The sequence below is a fragment of the Vombatus ursinus genome, unplaced genomic scaffold (genome assembly GCF_900497805.2).
Source record: "Vombatus ursinus unplaced genomic scaffold, bare-nosed wombat genome assembly UNPS02014811.1, whole genome shotgun sequence".
Lineage (NCBI taxonomy): Eukaryota > Metazoa > Chordata > Mammalia > Diprotodontia > Vombatidae > Vombatus > Vombatus ursinus.
The window spans coordinates 12,168,909-12,182,313 of NW_020954589.1; the positions used below are offsets into that span (position 1 = coordinate 12,168,909).

At 35.8% G+C, this 13,405-nt stretch overlaps 1 protein-coding gene across 6 annotated transcripts in view; it reads right to left on the reverse strand.

The window, feature by feature from the left end:
• Nucleotides 1-13,405, reverse strand: part of FKBP5 (FKBP prolyl isomerase 5) — a 178,017-nt gene that overhangs the window by 53,101 nt on the left and 111,511 nt on the right. For all 6 annotated transcript variants that reach the window (XM_027876214.1, XM_027876216.1, XM_027876215.1 and 3 more), the window contains 2 exons: nt 7,094-7,236; nt 1,174-1,288 (listed from right to left, as the gene is read on the reverse strand). In XM_027876214.1, the coding sequence (XP_027732015.1) occupies nt 1,174-1,288; nt 7,094-7,236 (258 nt within the window). The remainder of the gene's footprint in view (nt 1-1,173; nt 1,289-7,093; nt 7,237-13,405) is intronic.

Consider the following 13,405-nt stretch of genomic DNA (forward strand, 5'->3'; position numbering starts at 1 on the left):
TTTAAAGGAGAAGTTAAATAAATTACAGGAGGAAATAGACAGTAAAACTATACTGGTGGGGGACCTTAACTTTCCCCTCTCAGATAAATCTAACCACAAAATAAACAATAAAGAAGTTAAGAAGGTGAACAGAATTTTAGAAAGTTAGCTTTGATAGACCTCTGGAGAAAACTGAATGGGAAGAGAAAGGAATGTACCTTTTTCTCAGTGGTACATGGCACCTACACAAACATTTACCATATATTAGGGCACAAACACCTCACAAGCAGGTACAGAAAAGTAGAAATATTAAATTCATCCCTTTCAGATCATAATGCAATGAAAATTATACTTAATAAAGGGCCATGGAAAGATAGATTAAACATTAATTGGAAACTAACCTAATCCTAAAGAGTCAAAGAACAAAGAAACAATCAATAAGTTCATTAAAGAGAATGACAACAATGAGACAATATACCAAAATGTATGGTATGCAGCCAAATATATTTCCATCCTTCAAAGGTCCAGTCCTGTACTTTAAATTACTTGTTTTATTCCTTTACCTAGATGTCTCACTGGCACTTCCATTTCAATTTTGTTCAAAGTTGAGTTGATCATCTTTTTCCTAGGACCTGTCCTTGGTCATAAAGTCTCAATTCTTTTGATGCCATCACTATTTTTTTTTTTTTTTGAGGCAGTCGGGGTTAAGTGACTTACCCAAGGTCACACAGTATGGGTCAAGTGTTTGGTCTGAGGCCGGATTTGAACTCAGGTCTTCCTGACTTCAGGGCCGGTGCTCTATGCACTGCGCCACCTAGCTGCCCCTCCATCACTATCTTCTTAAGTCACCCAGGTTTGTAATCATGTGGCCATGTATTGTTCTTCTTTTTCTTACCCAACACACATCCAATCTAAGTCCTTCCTCAATACGTCCTCTTCTCAACTTCTCATCTCTTCTCACCCAGATACCCTCCAAATGGCTTTTTTTGCTTCTACATTTTCCTCTTCCCAATACATCATTTACATTGATTAATATTTTTAATACATCATTCTGAAAATATAATTCTTTAACTCAAAAACTTTCAGTGGCTCCCCAGAGCCTACAGAATAAACTTTAGATTCTTGAATCCAGTATTCAAAGGCCACCTTCCTCCCATCTGACTCTGAATTACCTTTACTAATCTGCAGACTTACTTTCTACTGTTGCACCTTCATTTGGGTTTGAGTAACCTTCTCCTTTCTGCTTGATTCTGCGGATAATACCTCCATCTTCAAATAAATCTTCTCCTTTGAAATCAAGTAGTTCGATCTAGAAAGAAAAAAGGGGATTTGGTTAAGAAAGAGCAAAGTCAACAGTGACACAGGTAGAAGGCAAGGCAATCCAGATCACACTTTAGTTAGCAAAATGAAAACTATTCACTTAATATGACTATAAATTTATCTAGACATCTCATTTATTTATTAGAAGAACAGAAAAAACAAAACACCACACATTCCAATACCTGGAAAGAACCTTAATGCAAAGATAACGTCTAAGACTACATCCTGTGTGGCTGCAAATACAAAGACTAACAGGAAATGCTATGAAAACTGCCTTGTGGACAAAATGCCAGAACCATGAAGTGCTGGCACAAAACTATTATAATCTGTTCCTAAAACACCCACCCCTTTCCACTCAATAGTCAGGTAGCTGTTGTTCTCAGCAGCTTTCTTTTAAAAAAAAATTATAAATGTTTTGAAACTTTTTTTTTACATTACTGTCACTTCCTAATGACTCTTTCTGGACTCCTTCCACACTCTTATACCCTTCTTTATAATAATGAAATATAAATAAACCAACATATTGTCCATATATAACAATATCTGCCATGTATCTAGTCTAATCTACTACCTCTCTATTAAAAAAAAAAGGGAAATATGTTTTACCATAAATCCTTTGGTCAAAATTAGTCACAGTATTGATCACAGTTCTGTTGTTCTTCTTTCTTAAATTAATGTATTTATTTTGAACTTAAATATGAAAAAAGATGACTTCTATATACAGAGAACACAAAAAAGACTGTATATGAAACCATGAAACTACATTTCATGATTCACTTTTTTAAAAAAAGTACATAATAAATTCCACATATTACTTTCAAAATTATCTTGTTTGCTTGTGCTTTCTTCTGAAATTTCTTTTTTTCTTCTGTGCATTAAAAATATTTTTTCAATAGGTGGTTTTTTTTAATCTTTTTATATACGTATTTTTTTTTTTATCACTATAGCTAACTTGCCTTTCCCTCCATTAAAAAAAGTGATGGAGGAAAAAACCTTTTGTAACGGATATGTATAATCAAGAAAAACAAATGCACAGCACAGCCATGTGCAAAAATGAATGTCTCCTTCTGCACCTTGAATATATATCATCTCGCTCTCAAGAGGTAGGTAACATGCTCCCATCATAGGTCCTTTGTAGACATAGCTGGTCATTTAATTGATCAAAATTAATGTCTTTTAAAGTTGTTTTTCTTTAAAATGTTGTGGTTCTTGTATAAATTGTTCTCGTTCTGCTCACTTCACTTTACATCATTTTACACTACCCAAGATTCTCTGAAATGACTTTTGTCATTTCTTTTGGAATACTAATACTCCAATATATTAATAAACCACAATTTATTCAGCCTAGTATCCTGGTGTTTTTCAAAGCTGTTTTCTTTTACATTATTGTGTACATTACACATCTTTTCTCTTGGTTCTGCCTATTTCACTATGCATCAGTTCACACAAGTCACAAGTTTGTCTGAATTCTTCATATTCATTGTTTATTATGCCAATATTATGTCATATTCACATACTTCAATTTATTCAGCTATACTCCAACTGAAGAACATCCAATATTTTTCTAATTTTTTGCATCCACAAAAGTGTTGTTCTATTTTTATATATATTGTACCTTTCTATCTTTGATGTCCTTGGGGTATATGCTCAGTACTGGTATCATTGGGTCAAAGAGTATTTAGTTACTTTTCTAAAGCAGTTCCAAACTGTTTTATAGAAGGGATGGAACAATTTACAGCTCTACCAATAGGAATGTTCCTGTCTTTCAATAGATACCCCTCAACCCCAATATTTATCATTTCTTTTGTCATGTTTTCTAATCTGATGACTACAAGGTGAAACCTCAAAGTTGTTTTAATTTGTTTTACTAGTGATTTGGAGCATTCTTTCTTATGGTTGTCAATAATTTGATTTCTTTTTCTGAAAATTGTCTCTGCTTTTCTTGTTAACTACTGTCTTGAGAAATGGCTCTTATTCACATATATTTCTATCCATTCCTACATCTATCTTGCATCTCAGACCTTGATGTGTGATATTTATTATAAAGTTTTTTTTCCTTATTCAGTAGTCTACTTCTTATTCTAGGTGCACTGATTTTGTCTAAGCAAAATTTTTAAAATTTTGTGTAATCAAAATTTTAGAATTTAATTTTATAACATTAAAATTTTAGAATTTATAATTTTATAATCTAGTCCTTGTTTAGGCATTCTACCCCTATAACTGGTAAAAGGACAGGACCAAACTCTTCTCAAAAGAATTACAAAGTATTTTAAAAAATCAATCCAGATCACTAATAAGAAGTGAAATCCAAATTAAAAAAATACTGAGCTTTCACATCCCACCCAATAAGCTGGCAAAGATGGTAAAAAGTGGAATTTATTAATGTTGAAACCGCTCTCTTCAGTTTTTAAATGCCAAATCTAATAGCCTTTTCTCAGTCCACATCCTTCTTGACCTCTTTGCAGCCTTTAACACTATCAGCTTCTTCTCTTTGATATTTTTCTTTCTCTAGGTTTTCATGACATTGCTGTCTCCAGGTTCTCCTCCTGTCTGATTATTCTTTTTTCTCCTTTGATGGATCTTTATTCAGTTCAAGCCCATGAACTGTGGGTATCCCTTCAAGATTTGTCCTGACCAAAGAATGTGAATTGAGCCTTCTCTTCTCCTTCTATACACTACTTCACTTGGAGATCCCATCAGCTCCCATGGATTTAGTTATTGTCTCTATGAAGATGATTCTCAGATCTGTTTATCCAGGCCAAACCCCTCTCCTGACTTCCAGCCTCCTGTCTCTCCAACTAACTATAAGGACATTTCGAACTGGATATCCCATAGATATCTTAAACTTAATGTTTCTAAAACTGAACCCATTATCTTCCCTCCTCCCTCAAATCCTTCCCCCTTCCAAACTTCCGTTTACTCTTGAGGTCACCATGATCCTCCAAGTCACCCAGGCTTACAACGTAGGAGTTATCCTCTACTCACTCTTTCTTACCTCTCTTATTTAATATATTACCAAATTCTGTGAATTCTTCCTTCAAAACAGTGTTGCTACATGTCCCTTTCTCTCCTCTGACACTGCCACCACCCTGAGGTGCAGGCCCTCATTACGTCACATCTAGACTACCTCAATTGCCTGTTGGTGGGTCTCCCTGCCACAGTTCTCTCCCCACTCTAGGATTCCATTCACCAATCACCTCAAAGAAGATCAAACTGATCTTCTTAAAGTACAGGTGTGACCATGCTAAACCACAGCTCCCTCTCCCCTTCCCCTTTTCAGTAAACTCTAGTCCCTTTCTGTTACCTTAGGGTCAAATATAGGCTTTTAAACCCTTCATAACCTGGATCCTTCCAACTTTTCCAGTCTTCTTACATCTTATTAGACCAGCTCCCAGAACTATGCAATCCAGTGACATTGACCTCTTTTGCTGTTCCTCAAACAAAATACTCTATCTCTTGACCCTGTGTATTTTCACTGACTCTCTCTCCCTCATGCCTGGAATTCTCTCCTTCCTCATCTCCACTTTCTGGCTTCCTTCAAATCTCAGCTCAAATCTCATCTGCAAAAAGCCTTTTCTGATCCCTTTTCATTCTGGGATCTTCCCTCTGTTGATTAGTTCCAGTTAATCTTATATTACTTGCTTGTACACAACTATTTGCATGTTGTCTCCCTCATTAGATTATAAGCTCTTTGAGAGCAAGGGGCTGTTTTCCTGGAAAACAAAGCTTGGCTCAGTGTCTGGCACAGAATAGGCACTTGATAAATTGTGGTTGACTTGACTTGATTGAATCCTGGAGGGACTACATACCAATACAGTGTTCATGGAAATATGAATTGGTCTAGCCATTCTGGAAAATAATTTGAAATTTTGCTAAGAGACTGATTAATGGAAATTGAGGGGATGCCAATCAATTGGGGAATGGTTAAACAAGTTGTGATATATGATTGTTATGGAATACTACTGTGCTATAAGAAATGATGAGCTGGTTGATTTTAGAAAAACCTGGGAAGACTTACATGAAATAATGAAGAGAGAAATGAACAGAACCAAGAGAATATATACAATACGAGCAATATTGTTCAAAGAACAACTGTGAACAACTAAGTTATATTTTGAGTATTGAAAATACTCAAACCAATTACAAAGGACTCATGAAGGAAGATGCTATTCACCTCTAGAGAAAGAACCGATAAGCAGAAGTATGTATAGCATGGCTATACATAATATTTGTGTCTGATGGTGGCCTTCTCTAGTGTGGGATGGGGAGGAAGGGAAAAAAAGTAAAAAGTGCACAGCAGAAAACAAAAGAAAACTCAGAAGGAAGCACAGAAAGGCAGGGTAGCTTTGAAAACAATGTGTAGTACTGATTACATAGTTTTTCAAAAGAAGTAAACAGTGTGAAATGGAGATTCATGCTTTCATGCTGAATCCTCTTTTTGTGTGGTGCTATATACATGGAAATGTCTTCTTTGTCTTTTTGTATTTAAGTTAAGAATTAATAAAAAAATTTTTTTTTCAAAAGAGTGATTAAAAAGTTTTACATTTTGACCCACTGATAGATACCACAAGAGTCAAAGACAGAAAGGTCTCATGTACACCCAGAGATTCACAGTCACAATTTCAGCGCAGTAAAAAGTTCACAACAAAGTTGATGTCCATTGATAGGTGAACAGTAGGACAAACTGAGGTACATGAATATAATGAAATATCACTAGCTATAAGGAATAATGACTATGAAGAATTCGGAGAAATATTGGAAAACATGAATTCATGAAGAAGCAGAAAAAAATATATTAATCAAAAAAGTTAAAAAAAAAAAAGAACAAACTGAATGCCATATAATTATAATGGCAAAGCTTGGCATGGAAAAAAGTTGAAAAAATTCTTCTCTTTCCCTTCCTTGCAAACATGGAAAGTATGGATTACTGCATATAATGTCATACATGGTTACGGTATTGGTTGGTTTTGCTAAGATATTTTTCCCCCTTTCTTTTTTTATTCTTTATTACAAGGCTCAAAATGGAGGAGAGGTGGGAGGGATATTATATATTTAGGTTACTTATCTATTTGGAACTTATTGTAATAGATGGTAAGATGTTAGTCTAAAGCTACTTTCTGTAAATTTTTTTTTTTAGTTTTGCCAACAGTTCTTGTTGAATAAGGGGGTCCTTACCCAACTGTTTTATCATCTTCAGATTACATATTTTCAGCTCCTTTCCAAAACCCTGTAGCTATTTTTTAAATGTAAATATGTCTTTTATACAAAACTGTACAAACTTATACAAAAATACATTTCTTCTGGTTGCAGTTATTCAGCTATTTTTGCTTAATTTTCAGTTAGGTGTTGCCATATATGGGGATATATATATATATATTCAGATCCACAAAGGTTAGGTCTGTTGCATGAATGAATTTTTATAATGTGAAAATGTTTTTTGACTTGGCACTGACATTTTAAAATATCATAATACACAAGACACATTTCTTTCATTTGGTCTCCCAGTCAATTGGGAGTCTGCTCAATGCTTACAACTAACTAAAATCCCTGATTCTAGGTCTGGTATCTTTTGTTTTTGTTTGGGTATAATCTTTCTGTGCCAGATACACATTTCTAAGAAAGCACTGGCACACACCCCTTAGGTTTGTAGGAATCAATTCAAGAATCCACGCTCCAAAATAAATAAGTTGGATTTGATCTGAACAGCAAGCCTAGCTTTTTCTCACTGCCTATTGCTTCAAAGCCAGCACTGAAGCAAGGCAGATGCTGACACAGCAAAAGAGTGTATACTTGCCTCAAAAAAGAGAGTTGCATTCGAGGGAATTTTGGGGATGCTGCCAGCAGAGCCATATGCATATTCTGGTTTACAAAGTAAGTGGCAGATCTCTCCCTTCTTCATGGTGGCAACTCCAATGTCCCATGCCTTGATAACCTGACCTAAGAGAAAAGAAAAGAATATTGAAAGCTATATTCTTTTACTCAGTAAGATATTTTTTAGTTCTTGGAACACCAAATGCACACTAACACTCCCACAGCAAATATGCAATAATAAGACTATGGTATTCACTGTCAGTGAAAATTACTTATAGTAAGGGTCAGTATGAGGAGGACAGAACATAGCCATAACTATTTCTGTAAGCTACCCACAAAATGAACAGATCAGATACATTCTTGGATGAAGAGAGATTAAAGTAGATATTCAAATTCCCAAACCTACTGCTAGCTGCCTTGGGGCATCTAACTCAGTCTCAAGTAAATTTATAAAGTTCAACCTGCTAATGAGGATCATTGCTCATCAGTGGCAAACAATATGTGTGGCAGTAGTAATACAGTTCTGTTGCTTTCAGGTCTACACCAGGTTCAGACTATTTTTCAATAACTAGGAAAGAACTAAAGCTATAGTTTCATAATCATGGCTTTTTTATTGTCTATTTTACTTGGCCTGGTATTTCACCAGTGCAGGGAGCTCCCAATGAGGAATTTTCTATTGATATAAATTGACCCCTTTTATATACTTAACTTTTAATTGGTTCTAAGGGGTCAAGAGATCTGATGGTTTGTCAGAAGCAGGACTCAAATCTTTCTCATGACTCTAAGTGAGGTCTGCTTTATCCAATATGATGCTATCTGTCTAACAGCTACAGCTATTTCATATAAAATCCTATGCTGTTTCTTCAAATGAATACAATTTATTTTTTTTTAATGTAATTTCTCTTTTTTGAGCTATCTTTCTTTCACATTATACCTTGTGGCTCAATAAGTAGCTCATATAATGTGGCTCAATAAACCAGGCTTTATTCTTCTTTGTATGCACTACAGTATCTTGCACTCAAATAATTATTTATTGAATTCAGTAAGCATATCTTTTCACTTATTCAATTTAGCAATTAGCACCCACTGTGTACAAAACATTATAGCGTGAAAGAAGGTGGTTAAGAGTTGGAAAGGACAGAAAGATATTGTAAGTAAGGTTAATTTTAGTGTATGTAAAGAGGTTATTCTTTTTAGATAATAGTTCCAGGATCCTAGATAATATTTCCCATGAATTATGGTTGAAAACATCTCATACTTGCAAGGTGAGATACAGGGATGACATAATGTACGCCTATGCTATGTTGGTCATGACAATATTGCTAAAGTTAACCTGTCAGGCTATTGTTGGCAAGATGCCTGCTTTGTCTGTTGCCCTATAAAGCAAGTGGGCACTGGTCAGTAAGTGGAGAACCCATTTTGGGGATTTGGGTAATACATAGAGTAATACATGTACCTGCCTTGATTGGCCCCCATCAAAGCTTAGGGGGAATCTGTGTGCCTGCCTCAACTGGACCCCATTGAGGCTTAGAGGATAGGGAGTTATACTCCTATTATTGCCTGCCCCTGTGAGAAATGTGTAGGAGTTGGTGTTCCCATTATCAGCAACCATATTTAGAAGACTAGACTAGAATAAAGTAAGCTTATTTAACCCCTCTGAAGCTGTCTTCCTGTCTGACTGGATCAAAAGTGAACCTGTGCTAGAACACCGGTTAGCCCTCCTGTGTCTCCTACCTAAGAAATGGTATAGTCGGTGTGTTCTCCTCTCTAACAGATATAAAAGTAGTAGAAAAGAAAAACTCTCCTAAAAAGGAATTTAAAACCTAGATGGAAAGATTAAAAGTTAAATCTATAACTAGAGAATATAACAAAGTTAGAGATACAGAGTACAAATTCACTTAAGTTCTATGCAATGCAAAGCTAAGGAGTAATCAACATGGGGTGAGTGAACTATGAGAAAAACTTCTTGTCGAAGTGAGCAGTTCTAAAAAATCTAAAAAAAAAGGTTTTTTGGAATATATTTTGTTTTGACACAACAGAAACTTTCCATTGCCCAGACAAAATACATTATCCCAAGAACAATTATGTAAACCTAATATTAATCAATCAACAAGCATTTATTAAGCGTCTACTGCATGTCAGGCACTATAGTAGGCACTGGGATACAAAGAGAAATGAAACAGTCCCTGCTCTCAGGAACTTAAAATCTATTAAGAGAAATAACACATGTACATCTAAGTATGTGCAAAGTATATACAATATTAATTGCTGAATTTCAATGGTAATACAACTAACAGTGCAACTGATTTCATTTTCAACTTTGAGAACTTACTGTTTGTTAAAAAAAAAAAATATTTGTGCCTCAACTTTCATAGTATCTGTAGTGTCCACTGGATTTGTCTTAAGCTTTGTTAACTTTTTTTAGTGTTGTTTGGGAGGAGTGTTTTAAAGGAAAGCAATAGATATGGATTGACAGAGAGGGAGCTGGACAATATTCCAAGTAGGTTAGAACACCATGAGCAAAGACAAATTATTAGGGATGAACAAAACAGTTATGGGCAGTATGAAGGTAACCAATTATCAATTCATGTAGGACCCACACGAAGTCCTACACTGTGTCTCATTACAGGCAGAGGTAATGCCTGATTTTTGAAGTCTATAGCCAAGACAGTGTAAGATCTGGTAGGTTCAATTATGCTAAAAAGATTTTAAGTACGGTTCTGAAAAAAGACTGAGTCTGTTTTCAAAAAAATCAATCTAGCTAAGTACAAAAAGGATCATCACTGGCTGGCCACATGGTGATGAATTCTTTGATAATGGCAACCTATGAAATAAAGAAAAATTACAAAATACCCCTCAGTTTTATGCAGCCCACTTTCTCTTTAACAACAAACATTTTTGATGCCTTTTGTTTTTATATCAAAGTCATCTAAACTTCTTCCCCCTAACAATAAACTCTTTCTTGTGACAATGAAAAACTATTTACAAAGTGACCACATCTGATGAAGCTTAATATTCTTTCTATTTTGGTAGTCATCTATCTCTCTGCCAAGACAGGAGAGAATATTTCATCATTTATTGTTCAGGACTTTGGTGTTTTTCATTTACTAAAAGTTCAACTTCATTTATGTTGCTTTAGTCAGTATATTCTCTGGTGGGTCATATAACCAACAAAATGGCAGATTAGACAACATCTCCACTACTAATAACTTCTCAAATCTCTCCAAAATAGGAATTTTATATAAGAGCTAAAACATTTTCAGCTGTCTCCATGGACTAAAACATCAAGAACTCCATGGAGGTAAAAAAAAACAACAACTCATGAATTAATAGCAGAAAAGCCTAATATCTAATCCCTAAGATGTTCACTCAGCATCCCCTCCTCAACCAGCCATGATGCTCTGGCACGGCTACACAAGCCAACCTGCTACTTTTCATTCTCTCCATCCCTTTTCCTCTTTGCCACAGAAAACTAAAAGGCAGAACCTCATTCTGGCTAGGCTTGCAGCTTGGCAGCATTCTGTGTTGCAACAGAACTCTGAGGAAGAGGGAACTAAGGGAGAACACAAGCTTGTGTAGCTAAACAAAGCTCCACTAAGCCTGAGGTAAAGCCTAGCATCCAGCTGGGACCACTTCTGTTGTCCCCCAAGAGATTATTTAGGTCTGAGACAAAGCCTAGTGAAACATGAATTCTCCAGTGTGGGAGGAAAATGAGACACTATATAGTCAGGGGTAACTACCATAAAAGGAGAAAGAGTCAGAAAGTGAGCAATAGGTGAAAATAATAAGAAAAAACATAAATTATCAAGGACCTCAGGAGGAATAAAATTCAATTAAAAAGCTTGAGCACACAACAGAGAAGATATTAATAATAGAAGGCAATGTGGCCTCCAAATTAGCTGAATGAGTCTAGATTTCTCTGAATAAATGTTGTAAGACAAAGGAAAATCAATCAGCACCCAATGAGTCAGAGGATTCTGGGGATTCCCATAGAAGAAATCATCAAACCACAGCAGGATGTTTCAGAATGCTTCAAAAAAAGAAATAAGGATTGTGAAAGTAGAATTTATGGCATGCTTAGCAGAAATAATCAGCAGGACAGAAAAATTTGAATCCATGGTAACAAATCTCACCAAAGGAAACAATAGATTGGGAATATAAATCATTTGTTGTTGTCCTTTGTACTCAAAGAAGACCAAAATGACATCACAATGTCAGGATCAATGTACAGCGTGCCCAGCTGTGGCTGATCATACTAACATGAGCTTAGAAGGTTCTATCACAGGTTAGGCACAAATAGTCCATGTGAATATTTGGAGTGGAAATGTTTCTCAGTTTGCACACCTCATGTTTCTTTAGAGCTACTACAATTCTCTTTTGCTCAAAGAATACAGTGCCTTTTTTGACATGGGCATCCCATGCCCAACTGTCCTATGTCAGTGTCTCCCATGTATCACAATCAATTCCAAAGTTTTTTAGCAAGGCCTTGAGAGTGTCTTTTTATTTCTTCTTCCAGCCTCCATGTGAGCACTTGCCTCATGTGAATTCTCTGTAAAATAGTCTTTTAGGCAAATATATGTTTGGCATTTGAACAATGTGGCCAGCCCACTGGAGTTGCACTCCCTGCAGCAGAGTTTGAATGTCTGGCAGTTCAGGTCGAGGATGGGCCTCAGTGTCTGGTATCTTATCTTGCCAGGTGATCTTCAAAATCTTCCTAAGACAATTCAACTGGAAGTGGTTCAATTTTCTGCTATGGTACTGGTATATTGTGCAGGTTTCAGAGGCATTCCACAATGAGGTCAGCACAATAGCTCTGCAGACCTTCAGTTTGGTAGGCAGCCTAATACCTTTTCTCTTCTACCCTTTCTTTTGGAACCTCCCAAATGCTACGCTAGTTCTGGCAATGTATGCGTCCACTTCATCATTTATGTGCACATCCCTGGAAAGTATATTGACAAAGTAAATGAACTTATCCACAGCATTCAAAATTTCTCCATTTGTTGTAATTGATGGTTCCACGTCTGTTTTCTTGTTATATTATCAGGCCAAAATTAGCAAAAAGGCAGAAAATTGATCCATGCTTTGTTGCTCCTCATCCTCAGAAGCTGCACTGAGTGCATAATAATCTGTGGGTCGCACACCAACTCTCCTTCCAATTTAGTCTTGGCTTGCCTTTTCTACTTAAATAATTTACTATTAGTGTGGTAGCTAACTTTAATGTCATTTTCACTAAAAATTATATGGAGAAGGATCAATTAATCAATAAGCATTTACTAAGCACCTCCTATGTGCCAGGCATTGTACTAGATCCTAGAGATACAAAATAGAAAGAATGAAACAATCTCTATCAAAAAAGCTGGCGGAAGATTACAAGTAGCACTACCTCGTAAAACTGAGAGAAGTGATATGGGATAAAAGTCAATTCAAAGAAAGCTTGGCAACTGACCCAACTAAGCAAAATTATCCTGAGAACACTTACAGATGAAACTAGAAGGATGACAAACAGAAGAAAGATAGGAAAGATCTGCAGACTTATATCAAAATCTCTCCACCACCAAAGAATTCAGAGTCACTATACTTTGATCCTAATATAATCCCTAATGAGCTTACAGAGAAGGTAGAAAGGACAATGACAGTAAAGGCAACTGGATTAAATTATGTGCATCTAAAGGTGAACCATGCTGTAAGTGACACAATTGCAATGGCACCAAGGTATCAATTCTTTAGGGTACCTGAAGGAAGGAAAGATACCAAAGAGGGATGTATATGTGTGTGCATGTGTGTGCACGCACGTGTGTGTGTGAAATTTTGTACCATTTTAATACCAAAAAAAAAGACAACCAAGAGAATAACTACCTACATGCTGATTTTCTCATCTACATAAAAATGTAAGAATAATATATAGGTGAGAGGCTGCATTGTATAGTGGATAAAAAGCCAACTTTAAGAGCAAGACATAGGGTCATCCTCCCTCTGGCAAATATGAATTGTGTGACTCTGAGCAAATCACTTAACTTCTCAGTGTTCCAGGCAGCTTTTTAAGACCTATAAGTTGTGGAGCTATTACTGATATGAATTGGTAAAGGGAGTTTCTTCAGGGGAAGTTACCAAAACCAACAACATGAGTCTGGAACCAAAAATATACATACTAATTAAGAGCATTTTTGATGAAATTATTAGGAAGGAATAGATGGGCTTTCACAAATAATATTCTTTAGTTGACATTCACCATTACATAAGTGCCTGAAAAATATAAAGAATAAAAGATCATACTGTGCTTATTATTCATTATTTT